Source organism: Apus apus, chromosome 2, assembly GCF_020740795.1.
Source record: "Apus apus isolate bApuApu2 chromosome 2, bApuApu2.pri.cur, whole genome shotgun sequence".
Lineage (NCBI taxonomy): Eukaryota > Metazoa > Chordata > Aves > Apodiformes > Apodidae > Apus > Apus apus.
Window position 1 is genome coordinate 4,187,876 of NC_067283.1, and position 25,124 is coordinate 4,212,999.

General features: G+C 38.9%; 1 protein-coding gene across 3 annotated transcripts in view; it reads right to left on the minus strand.

The window, feature by feature from the left end:
• The window catches only part of MINDY4 (MINDY lysine 48 deubiquitinase 4), an 88,112-nt gene that overhangs the window by 28,130 nt on the left and 34,858 nt on the right, over nt 1–25,124 (minus strand). For all 3 annotated transcript variants that reach the window (XM_051610395.1, XM_051610396.1, XM_051610394.1), the window contains 5 exons: nt 21,278–21,379; nt 20,235–20,298; nt 18,802–18,867; nt 18,493–18,560; nt 1,282–1,345 (listed from right to left, as the gene is read on the minus strand). In XM_051610395.1, the coding sequence (XP_051466355.1) occupies nt 1,282–1,345; nt 18,493–18,560; nt 18,802–18,867; nt 20,235–20,298; nt 21,278–21,379 (364 nt within the window). The remainder of the gene's footprint in view (nt 1–1,281; nt 1,346–18,492; nt 18,561–18,801; nt 18,868–20,234; nt 20,299–21,277; nt 21,380–25,124) is intronic.

A 25,124-nucleotide genomic window follows, 5' to 3' on the forward strand; every position in this document is an offset into this window, starting at 1 on the left:
CAGCTAGGATGTGACAGCAACAATATCTACCAGCAGACTGTGCTACAGCAATGAACCAGCTAACTATTAATAAGTAACATATGTCAAGAAATACAAGGGAAAATAATAATAAGAAAGTTTCCAGAAAAAAATAGTCCAAATTACCATGCCCAAAGACATGAATAATGTTGGTATTGCCAGTCTGGACTTGGTGTATGATTTTAAAAATAGTGCATGTATTTATAGCCCCGTGTTTCTCCTGAAGGACTCTCCAAAGTTTGTAAGTTCTTTTTGATGTTTTTAGGACTTCTGTCCACCAGAAACATTCCACCACCTTCTTGAGGAATCACCTTGTAACCACAGTATCAAAGTCTTCTAGCAACATGAAGCTTGCCTTTTGCAGCCAAAATGGCAGTACATTTAAAAACTGTGGACCATATTCCAACTACAAAACTGCCCATGTTCCAGGTTTGGGGGAAACCATGCCCCAGAATTTTGAGTTCTACATTCCACCTAAGTGTCCAAGGCAAACTGTTTCCAACTGGGTGGATGCCTCCGCAGGCCTGGAGCCTGGACATTTGGTACAGAACATGGGCTAGAACTTAGACCACATAAAGTTGTGGTCCTGAGTGTCAGACAGCAATTCAGACTGCTTCCTTACAAGTGCCACATGTCTTCTAGACACACCCATGGCAAGTCAGTGTCTCCAGTTTGAAGTACCAGTTAGCTTCGTTCCACATCAGCTCAGTTCACTGGACAGCGAACATTTACAGAGGAGCTGTACAATCAGACAAGCACCCTCAGTCACCTTGCTGAAGTAGCAAGGAGGAAACACATTTTTGCAGCCTCAGTGGTACCTCAGCACTAAAATCAACTAAGGAGTTCAAGAGAGGCATATGAGAAAAGCATTAGCACTTGTGCACACACCAGTGCAGACACACGTGGACTGGAAAAACCAGGCCAAAAAGCAGAGGCTCTGAAAGCAAAGACAACAGTATGCCAAAACACAAGGGAAGAGAATAAAGGGCAAAGGTGCTTGACATTGTAGAATAATAGAATCATCCTGGTTGGACAGGACCTTGAAGATCACCAAGTCCAACCATAACCTGAATCCCCTGACCAAACCCTGATTTACCCGTTCAGTGCTTAAATCAAGTCGCTAAGCACTCTATCTACATTTCTTTGGGAAAAAGGAAAAACACAAGGATCTTAAAGGAGGAAATGCCATCTCTTCCCAGAGTTCAGCTCACGGCTCTGCAGGTAGTGGTGTCTGCCATCCCCAAGAGCCCTCACTTCACTCACCTGGGTGCAGTAGCCGTGGCTGCCGATCAGGCGGTTTGTGAGCACGTCAAAGTCGTTGCGCACCCTGAAAAGGAGTGGAGGACACGGTTACCTGAGGAGGGGAGCATTAAATACAACTTATATAAATACAACTGCTTCTTTTCATTAGATGTCTCTAAATCAGCGGGGGGAAACAAACCCAAGCTGTTTCCCAACCATAAATATAGCTCTAAAATTTGCAATCCTTTCAAAGTGATGTTTTGCAAAGCGCAGAAAGAAAGGTGTGTATCAACTAAACCTGTGGGAAGTGAAAGTTCGTCAGAGCAAGACTAAAGAAAACAGCTGTAAAGGAGAAAGAAACCTATTGTCACTACTGGGTAGCACTTTAGAACTACTGGACCATCTGTCTTGCAGAATGACAGAATGGTTGAGATAGCAAGGGACCTTTGGAGGTCACCTTGTCCAACCTTCCCCATCAAGCAGGGCCACCCAGAGCCAGTTTCCCAGGACCATACCTAGATGGTTTTATAATATCTCTAAGGAGGTAGAATACACAACTTCCCTGGGCAACCTTTGCTAAAACTCTGATAAGATGTTCTCACAAATATATGTATTTGTTATTCTCATCATCAAAACTTGTAATACCCCCACCAACTGAAGATTATGTAATCTGTGCACTATATTGTTCACGAAGTGGAGAAAATATATATATTCAAGATGCACACAATTATAACACTGCTGTGTGGTGCCTTCTTCTATTTTATGACATCAAAAAGAATAGTCTGTGAAACTGCATTCTTGATAATGATGAAGTAATATCTCCCCAAAGTAAGCTCTCTCTCTCTCTTATACCTCCAGGAATTACTGAATTAGTGACAGGTTGATGACCTAAAAAATGAAGGCTGTAACTGGTAGTTTTATCCAGCAGGTATAATGTAACTGCAAACACTATTGTATACATAAATAAATGTCTAATCTAGTTTTGAGAAAAACAGTGCACTATATTCTGGGACAGCTATGGCAATAAACTCTACAGATTAATTCTATGGTTCCTAGAAAAGCTATTTCCCTTCAGTATAAAGTAAGTAAATCTTAATTGTTTTGGCTAATGTTACAAAGGTAGAGCTGGCATCTGCCAGCTGCCTCAGTACCCATGAATGGACCCCATCAGGTCCCATAGACTTGTGCACCTTCAGGTTCTTTAGATGGTCATGAACCTTCTTTTTTCCCCCTTTTTAAAAATAGGGGAAACATCACTATACATGCTCTGTTAAATAACTGATTTCTTAAGTAAAAAGCTGGGACATGCCCTGTCTTTATCCCAAACTTTAGATAATTATTTTCTCATGGGTCTTATTTGAATGCCAAAATAAGGTATCACAGAATCACAGGAGATTAGAGGTTGGAAGGGACCTCTGAAGATTGAGTCCAACCCCCCTGCCAGAGCAGGACCAAAAAACCACACACAACTAGGGCAGATCACTCAGAAAGGCATCCAGATGGGTCTTGAAAGTCTCCAGAGAAGGAGACTCCACAACCTCTCTGGGCAGCCTGTCCCAGGGCTCTGTCACCCTCACAGGAAAGAAGTTCTTCCTCATGTTGAGGTAGAACTTCCTGTGCTTGAGTTTTAATCCATTGCCCCTTGTCCTGTCACAGGGCACAAGTGAAAAGAGCTTGTTCCTGCCTTCTTGATGCCTTCATGTATTTATAGACATTAATTAGATCCCCCCTCAGTCTTCTCCTCTCTAGACTAAAGAGCCCCAGGTCTCTCAGCCTTTCCTCACAGGGCAGGTGTTCCAGTCCCTTCATCATCCTCATAGCCTCTGTTGGACTCTCTCAAGTAGATCCCTGTCCCTCTTGAACTGGGGAGCCCAGAACTGGACACAACACTCCAAGTGAGGTCTCACCAGGGTCGAGTAGAGGGGGAGAAGAACCTCCCTCAACCTGCTGGAGACACTCCTCTTAATGCACCTCAAGATACCATTGGTCTACTTGGCCACAAGTGCACATTGCTGTCCCATGGATAACTTGTTGTCTACCAGGACTCCAAGGTCCTTCTCCACGGAGCTGTTCTCTAGCAGAAAAGATTTCCAGCCTTAATGATACATAAAATCATTTAAATCAAATCATAGCGACTGAATCTCAAGTCCCTTTTTAAAAAATGTATTTGCAAGACAGTCAGTCTCAGTCACAGCAAAGCGCCACGAGGACATCTTTTGCTCTTGTGAATTCAAAGACAAGACCACGGAAAGCGTGCCCGGGAGATGGAAAATTCTCTGCTGCAACGTTGCAAGGAATGGATGAGGCGATAATAATCTTTGGATTTTGGCCATTTTTTAGTTTTAGAAACAGTTTCGTCTTGAAAACGCCGCAGCCTTGTTTGAAATGAGGAGACTCCACAATATGCGTCAGTGAGGGACGATGGGACATACGCCAGAGACAATAGGAGGAAGCTCTAATTTCTTCTGTAGGTACAAACAATATGGGAGTTTCGAGGTGTACCTCGGATTTTGAAGAAGAAGAAACATCTGCCTTTCCAATCACCTCTGCTAATGAGGAAACAAAACATCAGGCATATAGCTGGGAGATTTACACCTACTCAAAATGGTTTTAAGGTTACTATTCATACCTGCCAAAGGCTCTGCAGGTGTATTTACTGTGTTGGGACAAACTTTTACAGCTTCTCAGTGCAAATAATCCTCATGCAGTGGAAAAACATCAGATCATGACTGCAATGTGGTTTGTTTCCTGCCAGGCTGTGCAGACATTTGCTGCCGACAAGCAAATCGGAAGTGGTCGCTCATTCTGGTGTCCTGGCTATCAAATGTCAAAACAGACTCAAGGAATAAATTGTTATTACTAAGACTACTTATCTTTCCATGGATGGAATTTTACATTTAGAAATTGCTTTAAAAGAGACAACCCTATTCAAGTCATGAGACTTTTAAGTATAGTGCATAGATAGCCATACTGACATAACTTACAGACTTCAAGGTACTCCTGAAGGTTCTTATAAGGAATCTGCCTCATGTTTTCAATCTATACATCCATTTAAGGATATTATTATAAAGCCCTCTAAGAGTTCAAGAGAGATGGAAAAAAAACCCAACAAACCAGTTAGAAGCAGCTGTAACAGCAGTGTAAATCTTAGCACTGATGGTGCATTGATAAAATAAATTACAGTGATCTGTACGGACTCTACTAATGGTTTTGAAGTGCATGAATACAAACCCAAAATACAAATATTTTGAGCACTGTGTGCTACAATAGAACATAATCTGTAATCAGACCAACTTTTTTCTTAGCAAATAACACCAAGTTAGATAAATAAGACATTTTTAAAATGCTCCCTACACATTGATTCTCAATTTACTTCCAGGGAAATTCTTGCCAAGTCTTAAATAGAGAACATCTGAGCATTGAATATTATATACAGAAGTCACATGCAAACTGTAACAGTAGGAATAAATCCAGACTAGTTCATGTCAGGTATTTACCCTAGATATTGTTTGGATGAGCAGCAAACAAAATAAAACAATATAAATTTAAAAAATGCTGCATTCAAGTAAGTGCTGGTTGTTTTACAGTCCTTAACTCTGTGGCAAAGCTGTAATAGAAAATTAGAGCTGACCTCACTTTGTTCATGGCAACAGACAGCTATGTTAACAAACACACCAGTACAAGTCTACTCCAAAAATAGAATTTGGGTTGGGAGGGAGAAAAACTCTTCTGCAAGTATAAGGATTTCAAATAATTACAATGGGGATGTGGAAAATGGCAGGATGGGTGACTGGTTTATTGTGTGTAGGTTCCATTATCTTTTTTTTTATGCTAGCACACTGCAAAGGTTTCAAATGAATGGTCAAAAAAGAAGGGAAGAGCCCCTCTAAAAATTTAATATAATGATAATTATTATAATAATGCTAATGCTAATAATAATAATGGTTGGAATTCAGTCCAGTGAAAGCAAGGAAGTGGCTTCGTTCTTTATATATTTTTTTCATGTACCTGCTAATTTCACAAATTGATCATGCACATTTAGTTCATCAGCTCTGCTGCTACAGGGTGCCAATATGCTATGGGAAGTATTTATCTTTCAGAGGGATAGATCTGATGTGAAAAGTAATTAATCTATTGGCACATTCAACCCGCCATTTCCTTATTTCCTTATTCAAAATCAACTGTCTTTCTTCCTGAATGCAGTAGGTCTTCTTGAGCACAAAACATTTAAGCAAAGCTACTAAACCCAGATCTATTTAATCATGCTGACCTTATGTTTAGCAAACAGCTGAATCATAGACAGTAAACTGGCTGCAGTTTAGCAAAAATATGACAGTGGGGTTTTGTTACTGCTCTATTTTGTAGTACAATTATTCTAACTCTTTCACATCTTTGGAGTTTTTTAAAAACATGTACTTTCTGCCCATAAAATCAAAAGTGTTCATTGCTGAAGTGCTTTGATTTCCTGCAGGAAAGGGGAAAAAGCAAGACTGGAAAGATGATAAAGCTAATCAATCACTTAGGGCTTCATAGAATCATAGAATCATCCAGGTTGGAAAAGACCTTCAAGATCAAGTCCAACCATCTGCCCTACAACCCCTAACCACTAAACCACCTCCTGAAACACCACATCCACTGGTGATATTTTTTATATCTAAAGATGGACCCACAAACATCAGCTTATCACTCTGTGCTTCTTTACTCTCATGTACATGAAGGGAAACTGGTACTTCCTAATTTAAGCAACCTTGCTTAGATAATTTGCAGAGCAGAGGAAGAAACTCCTGCAAAATGCCTTTTCTTCATCTGATGAGCATAAAGGGAGCCTGTCATGACTCAGGCATGGCTCTCTAATAGCTATTTATCAGAGAGAGATAATTCAACTCACAAATAGGCCAGCTCTGCAGACAGGCTGAGTATTATTTATTTTTTTCCAGATTATGAGCTAAGAAACAAGGTTGCTATAGAAATGACAACACCCTGCAGGCAGCCTTGAAAAAAGACTCCTCCATTGGGCAAGCCACTTAAAAGCAATGCATGAATACTCAAATAGTCACTTTGTTAGTGACTATTAATTTTTAGCTGAGCAGGAATAAGAATTTGAGCATTTAGATACAGTGGAATGAGAGGAAGGTCAGATGGTCAGAAGAAACCACAGTCAAGATACAGAGTAGCTTTCCTACGAGAGGAGACTAAATAGATGAAGACAATTTCATGACAAAAGGACACAACTGACAGACTGCAACAGAAGTTCAAAAACTCCTCAATGGTATGGAGATGATTAAGGGAATATTTACTCACTACTTTTCACAAGGTGAACTAGGCAACGCCCTGTAGACTTACTGGGCAACCAGTTCAATCAAACAAAGGGAAAGAGTCTTTCACAAAGCACAGAACTATGTTGGGGAACTCTTTGCCACAGGATGTTGCAAAGGCCAAAAGAATAAAAGGGTTCAAAAAGGTTTCAGAAAAAATCATGGAGGATAGGCTGATGAAGGGCTAATAAACTCCATGGTCTGGATACAACCGCCAGTTTAGGAAGTCTCTGAATTACTGACCATTGGAAACATGAAGAACACACCAGCAGAATAACTGCTCTGTATTCACCCCATGTTTTAGGCAGTTCCCTTCAGCAGCCACAGCTTTTCACTACCACAGACAGGCTCATAGGCTGGATGGACCTTTCCCTTCATCCTATAGGGCCAGTCTTATGAAAATGAGGAGCACTCAAATCCAAGTATGTCAGATACTTCTCAGAACAACACTCTGGTTATGTTAGCCATGGGGTGAACTACAGCCAGATCCCATGCTGGGATAAAGCAGAGTGAGGGGGAAGAAAGCAAGATGATGGTCTCTGCATCTGGCAGGTAAAATTCAGCCATCCCAATTACTGTCTTCCACAGAGAACAGCGTGACTTGGTTGCTTTCTTGGCTTTCAGTGGTAGCTTACAAACCTGAAATATGGTCACCTTTTGACTAGGCTTACTGAATCACAGGCTAAGTTTACTGATACACTTTCATTTTATACTAATATTGGTCTTTAAATTAAATAACTCTTTTCAGTCCTTCTTGTTTACTTACAACTGCTACCTTACCATATTTTAGAAAATAGTTATTTCCCCACTCAACATGGATTTTTTTAGGCTAGAAAAGCTAAAAGCTTTTGTTTTTTTATAAAACAGATTTCTTATTCCTCTGGTCTTCCTTTTCCCTACACTTCTCCCAGCTTTAATCTGTGAATCCAATGTAACATGGTATTTCAACAAGGACACATCAGCGCCTTACAGAATTTATTAATATTTCTTCACCTCCTAAAATTATTTATGCTGATACACCCTAGGAGTAGATTGATTGCCATTTTATAATGCTGGCTCAAAGTCACTGTGTGCTCTACTGCTCTTCTCAGTTCCTCATCCTGCCACTTACAGTTTCTGAACACCCACAGCACAGAAATGCAGTAGCTTCTGTTTGTGTGACCTTGTAGTTTCTGTAGTTAAATTATTTTTTAATACCCTCATAATTAAGCTGAGCTGACTCTTTTTGTTCCCTGTATTGACAGTACCTTTCAAGTTTTAAGTCATTAGTACATTTCATTAGCCCAGTAGCCTCTTTCATTTTTTTGGCCCAGTAGCCAACATCACAGGAGGGCATAAAAACGAAGTTCAATCCCAGAGTGATTACTGAGGACCTTCCCCACCCCTTTATCACCTCAACAATTCTTAAAAGATCTTTCATTTTCACATTAGCTAGTGAATTCTCATTTGGCATGATACCAAATACAAAAACCTCTTCTTACTGCTCCATAAACTAATTTTATTCTATTTTATTTCCAGTTTAACTACCAATTCTCCATTAGGTACTATAATTGCATGCTTAACTGAAATTCAGATAGAATTAATCTATTTCATTTCCCATCTTAAAAAAAGCAGCCCTTTTGTGAAAGTAGAACATTAGTTCAGTCTTGTAAAACTTATCTCCCGTAAAAGCAGAGTGCATTCCCTGCCACTTTTCATTTATCCCTATAGTCAGTTATTCTCTTTTCAGAATTTTGCCTTCAGCATTTTTCAACCTGCTGAGATAAAGGCTAAATTGCTTGGTCTGCTTTTCCATCTCTCTCAAATGTAAGCACGGTTTGCTGTTCCACAGTTAGATGGTGACTTCTATCAGGAAAAGGCAGTAGGCATCATTGTCATTGTGTCTGTGGTTATAGATGGTAGTTATTTCAGTATTTGGACATTGAGAGCACCCACTTCTCCAGGCTCACTGCACCAGAGGTGCAAGGCAGCTCATGTTTTAATGGGGCAAGTGGTAAAATATGATGAAGCATTTCAACTTTTAGGATCAAATCCATTCATAAAGTCTGACACAGCAAGAGAGAGCTCAGAAGGACTTGCATAAGTTTAGGTTTGTGATGGAGGCAAAAAGATACCTGGTTTATTTTTTACTCCATGTTGTGTAGCCGTCACTTTTCCAGGTTCAATTCTACCTCCCACAAAATGAATTCAATTTCTATGCATGAATTCTTGTTAGCCATCCTGCCTTTGCACCATGTTGTTCTCCTTACTGAAATGTAAGGCAAAATATTCACTTAGATTTGGAGCATTCTTTACATTATTCCTATCAGACACATCCACTCAACACAGAGACTTCACATATTTTCTTGATACCTTTTCACTGATATGATAAGGAAATTGCTTGTAGTTTAATTTCCATGATATAAGATCTGGGTCTGACCTCATTTTAATCCCTTTATTTCTGTATTTTCCAACACCTAGACTCAGACCATTAGTGCTAGAGCTATTTGTTGCTCACCACACTTTTCTCATTCCTTTGCACTCTTTAGAGATCAGAAAACTCTCTAATAAGCTTCCTTCTCTTCAGGCATGTTCCTCAGCCTTATGATTTATCCTGATCTGTTCTAGAAGGAAACAGATGTGTCAGGGAACCATCTGGATTTTCTCCCCTGTTGCTATAATAAAACTTTCTGTTGCATGTCCACACCAAATCTGCTATCACTTCTGTCCACTTCTCTGTTCTGTGGACCCATGCTGGTCACAGGCTTCCTGAGTTTTCTTAATAAGGAGAAAAGAGTGACATGTCTCACTCCACTATTCATGCAAGTTCCAGGGGTTTTTCCCCCCTGTTTTTTTTTGTTTGTTTGTTTGTTTGTTTGGGGTTTTTTGTGGGTTTTTTTGTTTGTTTTTTATTTTTATTTTTATTTCTCAATATATCAGTCTCTTGACTAGCAAGATGCCAAACAGAATCAGTATAACAACATCTCTGTCTTCTTGATTCTTCTCTTTTTTTGGCTGAATTTGTTTTCATTTTTTCAGTTTCCTTTACCACTAACTTTTGTTCCTTGTTCTTTAGTGCAGCAAACTTCCTCAAACCTAATTGAACTCTTCTTCCTTGCCTTTGTGGTCATGTTTCCACCTGGGTCACATTCCTTATCTAGCAGGCTATACAGTTTCACTCTCTTCCAATCTTATTTTACAGATGCCTACATATTTGTGTTGTGTTACACCCTACTCTCCTGTATCTGCCTTTGAATTCCCATTCTACCATCATCTGTAGCTTTATTCTTGTTTCCTGGGTCTCCTCTTTCTAAAGTGTTATAAGGAGACATTTCACACATCAGTATATTTAGCTGCATATCCTGTTTTGAAAGAATGCACATCTCACAGCTTAAGTCTCACTCTCACAACCTCCTTTGAATATTGCTAAGGCTGTCTCACTTATTAACTCTGTCTCCTTGATTGCCTCTTAGCAGCTGAAGTTACAATCTCTGCTTCATTAAGGGTTTACATTAATGAATATATTTATAAATGCAGCAAGCAACTCCTGCCTAGTGAACACTCCAGCTAGAAGGGCCTCTGTCTAATTCACACCACAGAGCCTCAAAGAGATGGAAGATCCTGAAGATTCTGAATTGCAAGCAGGAGGCACAGAAGTTCACTTACCCAAACAAACAAGGACTCAATTCTTCCCTAGCAAGGACTCAATCCCACACAAACTCTTCTATTTGGTCTCCTCCCAGTGTTCTCAATAAATCTAATCTCATGCTTCCTCCATGTTGTAAAATCACCAATGGATCTTGGGAGAGGCCTGAGATCCTCAGATATGGATTTTTCAGTTGGGTGAAACAAGCTGCTTGTTTTTCAGTCCTGTAACATAATTGACAGCTGTTTCCCCTTATAAAATTCATGATGACATGCATTCATTTTGCAGTAAACATGGAGTGAAAACTGCTCACACACGTAATTTCCCCTGGCTGTTGGTCTCCCAGGCATTCTCCAGTCAGGGGGCTGGGGAGAAATTACTTGTGAAAAAGCTTACCCAGAAAACTGGCTCATAGCAAAACATATTTCCATCAAGAACTGAGGGTGCCCCACGTGACTGGATCTCTTCTGTGACAGTGTAATTGCTTTTACCATTGGAGAAGCCACATAGTCATTTCACAGAAAGCCTCTCCTCACCAGCCAAACAGCATGAGGAGAGTAGGTGAATTTTAGGGGAACTGTAAATTAGAGATTGGCTCTGAGACAGGAAAAGGTGTCAGCTAAGGAAAGTGGATTGAGGGTGTGGGACCCATTGTTCTACCTGCAGTTCATGCACCAACAGAGCATCACTTTCTTTTTCAAGGTCCTACATGACAGGAAGAGTTTAAAAGTCAAGTGACATGTCAGAATCAGAGCTATTTCACAGGAAATTATACAGAAAAGTACACAGAAAGGATATAGAGAAGTATACAGAACAAAATGGCTTGATACAGATTACTACAATGATGATCATTTCCTGTTACATATCTCAATGACTTGTCTTATGAGTAGTTAGTCTTCCCAGAGCTTGTCTTTCAGTATGTGTAAATTGCATTAATATCTTGTAATTTTAATATGGTTATTCAATATTATTTAAGATTATTTATCTTAATGAAGTGTATGGTTAATTAAGAGTCCTTACTCTGGCCTTGCAGCAGTATAAAATAACCCAGATGAAAATGAACCAGGAAATGATGTCTGAAAGGCAGGTAACATTGGGGCTAGAGATGCCAAAGTTCAGTAGTCACTTTACAGCTTCTTCTCTCATTTGTGACACCTCATTCTGGCCACAGTTAAACGTGTTCACATGCTTACAGCACACACCCAACAAATTATTCATATCTGGAAGCTCTTTGATACATCAGTTCCCACAGGCTTCTGCTTCCCATTTTTCACATGTCCCTCCTGTTCTATGAAAACTCTGTTGTCAGGGTTGGAAGGGACCTCTAGAGATCACCCAGTCCAACTCTCCTGCTAAAGCAGGATCCCCTGGAGCACATCACTCAGGGCTGCATCCTGGTGGGTTTCTAATATCTCCAGAGAAGGGGACTCCACAACCTCCCTGGGCAGCCTGTCCCAGGGCCCTGTCACCCACACTGTTAAGAAGTTTTTCCTCATATTGAGGTGGAACTTTCCATGTTCCAGCTTGTGCCCATTGCCCCTCGCCCTGTCACTGGGAACTACTGAGCAGAGTCTGGCTCCATCCTCCCTGCACCCACCCTTTAGATACTTGTAGGTATTAATAAAATCTCCCCTCAGCCTTCTCTTCTCCAAGCTGAACAGTCCCAGCTCTCGCAGCCTTTCCTCATCAGGGAGATGCTCCAACCCCCCAGTCATTTTTGTTGCCCTCTAAGTTACTGCAGATATGGTCAGAGCTATTGTGGAGCAGCAGGTGACACGCTGAGGTGACCCTGGATGCACCTTTACTCTTTTTGACTCTTTGGCAAGGAGAGCTTCTGATCTTTATTACAGCCCATATGTGTTGCTGCACTAGTAATACATCATGTACACATATAACAGTATGTCTCACAGTGAAATCCAGTCCTATGGAGATAAGTAACAGAACTGTTATCTTTTTCTAAAAATTGGTAAAAGCAGTTCTGCCAGTGGCCCAAAGCAGGAAGATTCTTGGAATATGACATGCAGCCAGGCAAATACTTACAGAAGTAAAATCAAGTCGACAAACTGATATATTTGAGCATAATATGCAGCATAATAATGATGACAACAATGCACATAGTTTGTCCAACATTCTTGGAGCACTTAAAAATCAGATTCCTGAGATGAGCAAGTTATTAGTTCAGGAAGGTTTGCTAGTTGTGTAAAGGCTGAAATAGCCAAAGAGGGATTGTAGCCACTAGCCTGATCTTTCCTCTCACAAGAAGTTCAGATAAGTCAAAATTTCTCTCTCCTATAACATGTCAAGTGAATCTCAGCTTCATTTTTTACAGGAAGGCTAATTTTTGAGATGGAACTGGTATACTGGACAGCTATCAACTTGATTTAATGCTTGTGTGTGTTTATTTCAAAGATGGAACAGAAGGAAAGATGAAGGAAATTTAACTTCCCTAGTTCAGTAAAATGGTGCCACAGAAAAGAAGAATAAATGCTCATGGACATAGATAATGTTATTTTAATATCATAACTTGTTTTACAACATATTATATAACATATTTTAATTGTAACATTCCCCTCAGAAAAAAAAAGCATTAATTAATAGCAAATTTCAGAGAACTAGGTAAATTACTAATAACTAAGGTCAAAGTTATTTGATGTGAAAAGTCCTAGACTGATAAGGACTAAAATTGAGTTATTCTATTTAATAAAAAGGCATTGGCTTTTAGAGAAACACAAAAGAAAACAAAAAGCCAACAAAACCCAACAAATAAAAAAAACCCAAAACATAAACACCCAAACTCAAAAATGCACAAAAACCAGCACAAAATCATATTGAAACAGGGCTGCACACATTTCTGGAGCAGTAAAGACTAGAGAAGCACAGTTGTTAGTTTCTGGGATCACAAAAAGGAAAAGGTGACACATTTTTTCCTAGGTTTATAACTTAATGAAGTACAAAGCTTCCTCTGAAGTTGTAATATCATTCTCCTTTTCTTTTCCTCCCACAGATAAAGGCATTGTTTTCCTTATTCTCACATGAACAGTTCAGAGAAGAAGTTTAAAAGATGACCAGGGCTGACTACACTTGTGATCAGCCACTAGTAAGTGTTAAAAGTATCCCCAAGTCAACAAAAGAGGTTGCAAACACTGGTGTTTAGATTCTACTGGTCAGGAAATTTGTGAGCAACACAATGAGTCTGTATTTCAGATGAGACTCTATTTAGTTTCTCCAAGTAGCTTGAAAATGACCCTACACTGCTTTTACACAAAGGAATTTTCTCATTCAGTGTGTCCTTTGCTGTAACAGTATCTAGGAATGACAGGTTTATGAGATAAAGTGATTGCAGTGAGAAAAAGGCAGCAATGAAAAGAGATGGTGTGGCTGGCTGGTAAGAAGCTGGAATTTCAAGAAGGCTTTTCAATTAATAAATCAGAATCAGCCACCCCCCAACACAGCAATGATTCTGCATGAGTAAGCAGAGTGAGGAAGGTGCCAAGTGTTGGAGGTGATGAGACAGCAGTTAGCAGAGACAATTTGTGCTGCAGCTCAGGAATAAGTTGTAACTTCAGTAAGACTGTGGGGTTCACCCAAGCTGCCCCTACTGGGTCAGTGTAAACCACTCCTGATCATTCCTCCATTCTCAGATGCAACAGTGAAGCCCACATGGGGGGTTGTAACCCACCTTCCTTTAAGCTCAGTCTCTCCCAGGTACATGGAAAACATCTTGTAGCTCTTAAGAGCACGAAGATTTCAGGACACATTTTGCACACTCAGGAAGATTAGTCCCCTGAGCTAGTACAATACGCCCACATTTTTTAATTTTTCACTGGTTGTAAAAAAAAACAACAAGGTTACAATGGTTAGTGAGTAGCATTCCTTCCTGTACCAGAAGCAACAACACGTTCTCAGCAACTTCCTCAGGAATTCTCACTCCTCTTTGGCCATTTGTTATCAGTTGCATGGAGCATGATAAACTCATTACCAACATCTACAAAGCCCTGCAGAGCCCTGCATTTCCTGGCATGTGTTCCCATTAAATAAAAGTACTTCAGGTTGTCAGTGATGTAGAAGAAGTGCCTGACAGGCCCAACTGAAAACTGGGATTTCCGTTTACAAGGGAAAAATCAGCAACAATGTTCAAATTATGGAGCCAGACCAAAAAGTCAGCCCACTCCAGCATCCAGGCAGCAGCAGCAGTAGGAAACATCAAGGCAGAACACAAAAACGGGGCACATGGAGATTACATCTAGATAGGGGGGTTTAAAGGTCCTCAAGCATGGATGTTCCAGTAATTTGTCTAAATTTATTTGAACCCCTCTTTTTTTGGCTTACTTATCTCCCAGTACTGAAAGTTACTTATGTTAGGGGAAAAAAAAAAAAAAAAAAAGTAAGCTTTTCTTTGTTTTCAAACCAGAGCCTGAGCATTTCCATGACAGCCCCCAAGTTTTTGGATTCTCAGAAATCATTTATAGTCACTCCTTGTTCAACCTTATCTTGCATGTCTCAGTTTTTACCACATCCAAGTTATTCCTATTCAATGCCAAAGAGGAAAGATTTCATCTCTCCTCTCACAGAAGCTAATCCACACTAAAGGGAAACTTTATTTTTATCATCCAGGGTGTTCTAGTTCTAACGTGTCTTTACTGACTTGGGGAGACAAGACTACATGCAAGATAAAGGCATGAGAAAAGAATATACTTATATTAAGACATTACAATTTTATTGTGTTCTTGTTTCTTATCATCATAACTCTCTCTACACATCCAGGGAAGCTGTGGCTGCCCCATCCCTGGCAGTGTTGAAGGGCAGGTTGGATGGGGCTTGGAGCAACCTGGGCTGGTGGGAGGTGTCCCTGCCTATGCAGGGGGTTGGAACTAGATGATCTCTAAGGTCACTTCCAACCCAAACTGTTCTGTGATCCTATGATTGTTTCCATTTTGTCTGTCATAGAAAATTGAACTGATACATTCAGATAATTAAATTACTAGAAGTGGTGCCAGAATTTATCTCCTTTTTTACAATTGCCTATTCAGAGCCCATCACTAGGTAAGGATAGTTGAAATGTTTTTTTTTCATCACATAAAATGCTTTGCATTAACATTGAATTTCATCTCCCATTTTATCAACCAACGACTATAAGACAAAATTCTTCTCACCACTTCACATTTACATTGTAAAGCCTCTATATGAGGAGGTGATTTACTTTATCTAGGGGAGATAGGTAAACATTTCAGGAGATGCTTTATCTCATGCTAAGGCAGACAGTCAAAATAAATCAAATGAATCCCCTCAAAATAGCAAGCATCCAAGAAACAGAACTCTTAGCTAGTAGTTCTCCCTCCAAAATCAAAAGAAAAAAGATTGGTGCTGCCCACAGCAATTCTCACCTTTCTTGACCCCTATTTTCAGATGGATACACTCTCTGAGAAGCTTCTCTCTTGTCACTGATTACACAGGGAGCTGGGAGGACTGAGACTTGGTGTAATTTTTAGAAGGCTACGCTCAGATGAGATTATTCCATTGTTGGCACTGTGAGATCCTTCTGAACTGCTTGAACTTAGTCACAGGTTTAAGGAGGTGCTAACAGGTCATGATCATCCTGAAGCACACCAGCTACTGCAGCTGGCATTCCTTAGCTAGGTAGCATGGTCACAGCTGCATCTTTTCATCCATCTGTACAGAAATGGGAGGAATCTCCTTGCAGGTCTGACTGCTCTGAGAAAGTCTAAGCTTGGTGGTCTCATTAACCTACACTCCTTCTAGATCAGTTCTGGATGGGTTGAACTGCACAGGTCTTGGTACAGTGGCACTTCTCCTTCAATTCATCAACCTCATCATTTAGTCCATATGGAGTTCTCTGCCTTTTAACTTGTAATTAGTGCTTCCCCACCATATTAAATAATGCATTATGATCTTCTTCTAATTATATCCTGAAGTGAAAGATTCAATAAATAAACACTGGAATTATTCATGGACAGAAAACACTGGGAAGAACAGTTTTAACTGAAAGAAACATTTCAGTATTCATTAATCAAAATGCCAGTCTTCTCTTTGTTGAACCAAATGTAAATGCTTCAGTTTGGTTTCACTGGACATAGCTCAGCATCTTACACAAGGTTGTCTTGTGATAACCATAGTTCCACCCTTAGTCTTCAACTTCCTCACAAGAAATGCCAATTATTTACATGAGATATTTACCAAGGGACCCCAGAAACTCACCATTCTGAGCACATGGTGAAGAACAGACAGAAGCATTTCAACATGATTTGAGAAACAAAAATATATCAACTTCTCAACTAAAATTAGATAACTTATCAAGCTTTTTCAATAAAATATGCCCAGAAAAATGAGAACAATTGAAACTTCCATAGAGTTTTCTTTTTTTCTTTAAAAAAAAAACCCAAGCACTGATTTTCTGTTCAAAAACTGAAACAAACAAAAAAAAAATCCAGGGAGATCTATTACTGGGTGAAAATTCCATTATCTAAACCAAGTCTTATTTATCTTCAACTATTCATCCAGAACTATGCCAGCTATGTAAATAATTACAATGCTTGTAACACTCACTAGATGGTACATATTTCTTGATTATATAAGCAGTGAGTTATTTGTCTTGCTATTGGTAATATCCTGAGAATTACTATGACATGGACGTTCAAATCTATTACTGAAAAATCACAGCAATGAAATTTACTTTGCATTTCTAAAAGAATGCATGCAAAGGTCTAAAAACACATTTCACTGTATCTAGTGACAGAGAAAAATTCTTGCTTCTTATAAACAAAAGATAGGTATCAATGCAAAGCAGTTCACAGTACCAAGCTAAAAGAGTAACAGTACTTTAAAATGATGTGGGAAAGTCATGAAACTTCCTAGAAAGATACTAAGATTTTAGAAACAATTGTGGACCAGAACTCTAAAAATATTTATACACATTAAAAGCAAACAGGCACCATAAGGAATTTTCTTGTTCACTTTAGACACTTAGCTCCCTCCAATACAAACACAGGTGATTGATTGGGTCTGTCATAAAACATCTGTTAAGAGTTGAGAGGTGATGGGAAAAATCAGCTCCTTGTTTATGTTATTAAATAATGTTTACCATTTTATAGCAAGTAAAGCAATGCAATCAATTGCAATAAGGAACATTGTTGCTTTTCATGATCCTAACAAATGCCAAATGTATTATTACTTACTCAAATACCTTTACTAATCTGGATGTCTCTGCTGTAATTGGCTGAGAAAAATGAGGATACATCACATATGCTATAAAATTATTACATCATTTTGTTAGACTACAAAAGTGACATTAAGCCTGTAGTGTTACTATAAGCAAAAGAAAGGAAGAAATGACAACAAAACCAAAAAGCCAACCTGTAAACACCTGCAGGATCCTCAGTAGGTGAGCAACAGAATGCATATCGCAGGTTGGAACTAAGTAGCTATTTATTTTCTAGACAATGCAGAGATGCAAGACATAAATCAAACCCAGGCTGCTTTCAAGCACAGCTGCTCTCTTCCTGTCAGTTTTTATTGCAAATTGTCAGGGAACAGTTCTTTTCACTTGCACATAACTCTAGGAGATTTTTACCACAGTGGAATTTGAAAAATGAAGAAAGCTTTCATATCCTGACCCACTCCAGTAGCCACAGTTCCACAGAAATACACCTAATCTGCATAAAAGCACAATTAACTGCATCTGTGCTTGGGCAAGCCTTAATGTATTTTTAAAAGAGGCTGTAATGATTAACCCTCAGTTAGGCTCAGCATATTTATTACACCAATAAAGTGAGAACAGATTTATCATACCTTACTTAGAAGCATCTAAAAATTAGCTGCCTAATCCATTTTAGACGGATCTTTCTTTCTCATTTTCATTGACAGAGAGATTGGGGAATCACAAGCAAGTTATTCATCCACACCTAAGAGAGATACCTAAAGTATGGGAAATAACCTCAAAAAGAGTCTTGCTTTCAACTGACAAGAAAGGGAGCACAGGCAACTGCCTTAAATATCTTGCCTAATGTTTAGATGGAATAATTTAAATCAGTATAGGGGACTGATCACTGCCACTTCAACAGCACATGCATATACACCCACACCTGTGTATGTAAACAATGAAAAAAAAAGCACCAGGATTAGATGAGTAAACCAGTATAACTTCCTTATATTTATGTGAGTAAACATCAAGATAGAATAAAACCACCAGAGAATTAAGTGCATTACGGCTGTTTTGTCACTTTGTACAGCTTGTTTGCTTTGCAATTTATAAAGCAGAGACACAAAGACACTCACAGATTGATAGATCTTGATAAGATGACAGACACAGTCAGCAGGATGCACCCACAGGGACCAGTTTCAAACTGAAAAAGAAAGGACTGTGTTTATTTTGTTTGTTGTGTACGTTTTTTGCCCAATCCGAAAGAAATGCCAAGCAAACTAAAAGCAGAAATTACTGTTCTCATTTCTGCTAAAACTGAATATGTTGCTCTTTGTTAAAACACATTGTTAAAACAATGTTCAGAAGACATCATATGAAACTGATAAACACAGAGACTGAGAGCTGAACTGTAACAGGTTGAGTGTTTTCTCTGTAGACGGTACCTGGTGAATATTCTGCTGAAGAAATGCAGTCAGATCTTCATATCTTGTGGCACTGTGTAATATTAGCTGGGAAGATTTGTAAGAAGAAAGAAAAGAAGTTACTGAAACAGTGACAACTCATGTTCATACCATGAAAGCTGAACTGAAGTAGCCAAAACTTCAGATCTGACCGGAAAGATTTGAACTAAAAACATGCAATAAAGATCTAATGAAATCTACCTCCTACTATTCTTATTTGATATAACACTGTACCTCAGCACTTTGTATATTCTGAATTTTTAAATACTGGTTCTTGTTATTTTCAAGGTCATTGAACAGTTTGACTCCATTGTAAGCATTGCTTATGCAATGAAAAACCATTCCTAGATCCTATAGCAGGCATCTACCAGAGCACTTTTTATCATCCTCAGAAAACACTCCCATGATTTCTCATATTTAACACGAAATTCAGGAGCATTCACAGATCCAGGCCCTTACTTGAACATTCTTTGTCTACTTTTCCATCTTCAGATTTTGACATAAATTATGGTCTTATGAATACTGCGAGAGGAAAGATCAAGTAGCCTGAATTAAATTCCTTTCCATGGCACTTTCACTGTGGCTATATCCACATGACTTTTGATAAGCAGTAATTAAAAGGCAGCATAATGGTCCTGGCTTCACTCAGAAATAGCCAGCAGCTCAGAATTATGTTAACATATAAATTAAATAATCTATCTTTTCTCCTGGAAGAGCATTTACAGCTGCATTCACTCTATTCATACAGTGTTTATACAGTATACAGTTATATTTTCATTTCCAATTGTTCCAAAACTGTCAGATTCTGGAAGTTGTTGACACATTCATCCCTCCATTTAGGAAGCCAATAATTTTCCCTTAAACCCTTGAAGCCTGGTTTATGGTATTTGAGAGCTTCAGATGGAAATCAAGGCATAATTGGAAAATATTTTGTCATTCGGAGCTTCTGGAAGGGAAAAAAAAAACAACAACCAAAGAATTCTGTGATACTGCCTTTGGATGCTTCCAGCCATGCTGGTCACCTTGAGAGGATCCACGTTCACATTTACTGCATATCAATAAAAGTAGGCACAGTTTAGAAGCTTGAAAGGCAGCAGAACCCAAAAGGACTTCAGAAAGCTCAATTGCCCACAGGCACTGGGACAACTCAGAGCCAGCCAGACTACATGATTTCGTTATTTCCTATTGGGTATGTCAACTAATTTGACATACGAGATTTTAAAACACTAATAGAGCAACGGAAATCAGATTCATTGTAGCAAAAGACTTTCAAGACTCATCTGGACATGATCCTGGGTGTTCCTGCTGCAGCAGGGGGGTTGGACTCGATGATGCTCAGAGGTCCCTTCCAACCCCTATGATTCTATCATTCTAAAATAAGAAAAGTTAGATACAGGATATATGGAGAGTCTTACAGTTTCTAAGATTCCATCTGCCTTGTATTTTCCTATGGGAGTGAACTGCTGTCTTCCTGAGGGCCTGGAAGAGGATAATCAGACAACACCAAACCTCACATTAAAAGGAACAAAATGGCATGAAAGAGAAGTCAACATGGTATAAAAACTGAATGATGAGCCATAGATTTTGTACTATTACTTTTAACCACTTTTTTTTTTTAAAAAAAGGACTCCTTGCAAATTAAGTTCATGTTACATATTCAACAAATTTTTATCAATTAAGCATATACTCTACCTGTGTTGTGCTCTCTCTTAGTCTATGTAATATGAATTACCAGTTTCTTTAGGCAGAAAGAGGATAAATTGTTCATGACAGTTTTTATTGGAAAAGAATATTAGAGCAACAACATGAAAACAATCAGAAGAGCATATCTACAATATCATCACAAAGGAAGCATTTTATAGATGTAAAGTATGCAAAATACCCCTTGAAATGTCTTTGAATTTGCTGCTTCTGTTTCAGGTTTGAAGGACATTTGGGCCCCAAAAAAGTTTCTTTGTTGTTTTTCAACTATATTAGTTGATCTAATAAAAGAAATTACCTCTTCTCACAAAGCCTGTCTCACCTCAAAGTATCATATGGGATCCAGTACAGCCCAAGCTACTGATCTAGAAGACAGATGTCTGGTGTGCAAGCAGCCTAATTGCACAGCATAAATTAACTATCTAGCAGGCAGCAAAAGGAAATCAGTCCCAGGACTAACACAATATCCTGCAATACAAAATTGTTGGAGTAAAAAGCTATACCTGGAGAAATATTTCTTGGGAAAGCTTTTGGAGGACTCCTAGCCTCAATGAAATCCACAGGATCTTTCACAGCAATTTCATAGGGTTTGACTATTCTGTCCCAGCACTGGGACAGCAGAAATACCATCCTGCATTTCTCTCTAAGTCATTTTCCACTGCACAAAGACATCTTTCATTTTGTAAACGATGTACGTAAATAACAGACACAAGTACAGGAGTATTGGACAGTAACTGAAGCTGCTTCTCCTACTTACAGAGCCACAATTGCTTTTTCATGGCCTCCTGCACGCCACAGGATGTCTGCAAGAGCCACGGTGAGGCATCTGGTCCTGTGAACTTCTGAAGGCTGAAGACAACTGCAGGCCAGGAAATGCAAGAAGCAGACAAGTGCCAAAATGATTTATTGGGAAGTTGAATCGTTTGCAGGATAACTGTCCTAATTACAGCACACATAGATTCATAGAAGGTTGGCAGCTAAAAGAACAAAAGCTTTACTTTTAGTTGCCTCAAAAATATCATTGAAGTATCTCAGTTCCTTCTGTAGTCAAGAGGAGACCACTTGGATGGCCAATTCAGGAAAAAACCCCATGAGCTGAACAAGGAGCCAGTATTGTTACTGAGGAGACACGCCAGGTATCCATGTATAGTTTAATTCAACCTTTCTGTAAGGATTAAGCACCTGAATGAAATTCCATGAGCACTGACTGTGCATGCAGTGGGGGGACTTCTCAGCAATGGACTGAAAAGGTGATAGGAGAATGTGGTGCTGCTGTTCAGCACCTAAAGAGCTCTGAAGAGGGAGATGCAATTGAAGTCACCACTGGAATACGGGCTTTCTGGAACCATTCTTTGAGGTGAACCACCTTAAAAATCATTTTAGGCATTTAAGAAGGTACCTTGGATCTTCCTGAAGATGACCAGATCCAGTGAACAGAGCTGTATCTAGAACAGCTTCCTCTTTAGATTGCTAGTAAAACAAACTAAGCACAGTGGGTAGGTCTCTTCCAAAGTCAGAAGTAAAACAGAAATGTGAGGGAAGGTAATTCCCCCAGGTGACCTTGGGGGATCTGGATGAACTGATGCTTCAGCTAACGATGGTCAGACTGCTGTCATGGGTACCTAAGCTAAGCAGCTTCAAGCTTGCTAGCCCATGTCTGCATCTTCTGTGACAATACCCCTGTAACTGAGGTGAATCTAAGAGATGAAATGCACAGTCTCTGCTTCTAGGAGATTAATACTTAAGGTGGTGTCTGACTTATAAGGAACTGTTAAAACAAAACTATTATTATCATCATTAAGAGCCATGGACCAAAATCAAGGCAAGATATATTAAGGTATAAACAACAACAGGAACTGATTATACACAGATCTATGATTATACCCTGAATACTAATCTTCTGAAAGAAACAGTGGATGTTCTTTCAGAATACATATTCATAATTGGTCAGGAAAAAAACAACAGGCAAGTGTACTTTAGGGAACAATACTGCACTGGCAAATAATGGACAAGAGAAGCCAATCCACCCTTAAATCTGCAATACAATTGTTTTAATATTCTGTAACATGATTGTTTTATGTATGAAATATGATTTTTAATTTATTATGAAGGTCTTTATTTTTCTTTCTTAACTCTTGCCAACAAATCCAGAGCCTAAATGCTCTTACCTACTACTAAACTTTATCTAACGTAGCACCTGCAATAAACACTAAGCTTGTATTTTTTTAATAAGGTATGTTCCAATGTGGTGACCTAAAACATTATGGAAAATGACTCAATATGGGTCTCTGGAGCCCCACTGTTCCTGGAAATATTGTCACTTACACAATGTTGGGTAAAACTACAGAATGATTACCGTAGTCTGCTGATCCCAAACATGCAAGCAACACTGTCAACACAGTTCCTATAAATTCTGTTTCATGGAGTCTTCTAATACCTCCTGTTATTCTCACTTCCAAGATGTGACTGGAGAAATACAGGACCCGAAGGCCAAAAGTCATATAATGGAAAAACTGGCAGATTTAAGAATAAATCCCAACATCCTTGATCCTGAAGAAGCTGACAACAGATCCATGCCCCTGAGAAGCACAGAACTGGAATGTTCTCTAGTGGCTTCAAGAATGGCAGACTTTGAAATTCAGATACTGTCAGACTGATAATATCTCCCATCTACCAGCATGGGAGACGATGTGAAAACCTGTTCCCAGTATTTGAGTAAAAGATCTAATAATCCCAAAGACTAAACAAGAAACACCAAACATCAAAAAATTAAACAGACTTTCAAGTTCAACATCTGCCCTGAATATAATGTTCATTTAGAGAACGTTTCCCTCTCTGAAGGATGTGAGATATGGGAAATAATTGGTGAGAGTTTTCAAGTAAAAAAATATAACCATAACTCTCTCTTATCTCTGCCTGTGTTCTAATACAAACACTCAGAAATTTATTGGAGGCACAGCAACTAATTTATGTGTCTGAGAGAGGTAGCAGAGTAAGTAGGAGACATGATAATTTTTTCTTGAATGTTTAAGAAGCCTGAAGTCAAACACTTACTATGAAGTGGCTAATAATTTGAAAATTCAAGTTAGAATTAGAAAGGAATATTAATCCTCTCATTGCCCTTTCTTTCTGCCTAAGAGTTTTTGCCCATGGCAAACACATCATAAGAAAAATATGTTTATCTCATGGATAAAAGTATTCATTTTTAGGAGCCTGGAGGCTTTTAGCATTTCAGTGCATGAAGACTAAGAGCTCACATGCTAACCTGGAATTCCTTGGGAGACTTGCTGCATATTTCAGCAGCATTTTTTATATGTAAAATTTGTAAAAACAAAACCTTTTAAAACCATGTGGGTAACAGGAGGAGAAAAATACAAGAGGCAAATATTGCCAAGTAAACAGGATAGGTTGTAGCTGGCATGAGTTGGGACACTTATAGTTTAAATAATCTGGCCTCAATCCACTTATTTCAGTGCCATAAAATTTGATGACATTTACAATCACTGAATCATGTTGAAAGATGAAAAGGTTAATGTCTCTATTTTTACTAAGGATGACCTGAGACTCAAAGGGACCAGGGAGCAGATGATCAAAGGCTGTCCTCCAAGCTGAAACAAATTCTTGGTTTTCACAACCAGAAATAATCCTTTGGTGAATTCAGTGGAGATTCCTGGTCATGTACTGATTTGCTTGGATGGAAGTTTCAGAGTTTTCTCTTTTAAGTGGACAAAAGCCTCATTCTGCTTTGCAAAGTCTACTCTCATGATAAACTGAGTTAGAGTAATAAAGTTTTGCTAGCTAATCCTTCCATTTTTAAAAAGTGTGCTCAGAAGACAAAAAACTAAACTGTCTAACATTGTAAAATTAACTTGATATACACTCTGCACGTGTATTATAGCACTGACTCTGTCTCTTGATCAGTCTGTGCCTTTAAGTGACTTTAAGGCAATTTTAAAGGGATGAATTCATAGCATATTGTTTATTTGGCCATTTTCTTGGGGTCTGCAAGCCAGCAGTGCCAGTGATCACTAGCAACAGCAGCAGTAGTAGTAACCATACAACTTTCAGTATTGTATTCAGACTCTAAGCCTGGTTTTCAACACTTCTAATGGCTTAGTAGATGTTTCATATAAGGATACTAGCACTCCCAGACCTGGGGACCACTGTGGACGCCCTAGGGCCTGGAAATCCTTTGATTAAACTGCCACCTCTCATCCTGGGTGCTGAAGACAAATAATGATGCTCTACAGGTGCTTGTTTCTTTCCATTATTGATAAAAACAGCCCAAATTAAGTGCCAGTCAGACAAAATCAAGGAAAATCAACAGAGACATTGTCACTTTCCTAAACAGTTCCAAGCAGAAAAGTGTATATTTAAGGCCAAATTTTTACACAATTAACATTTTTACATTGTAAGCTACTGAAGTTCAAGAAAAATCTCAGTATGAAAGCTTTTTTGACTAAATTTAGGTCAGAGTATCACTCACAAACAACACAAGGGGGTGGCAGCATAAACCAGTAAAATACTGTTATGCTTATTCAACAAACTGTACCTGTACTGGAAAGCTTTGTGAATTTTTGCTTTTATTAGTTTCTTATTGAAAA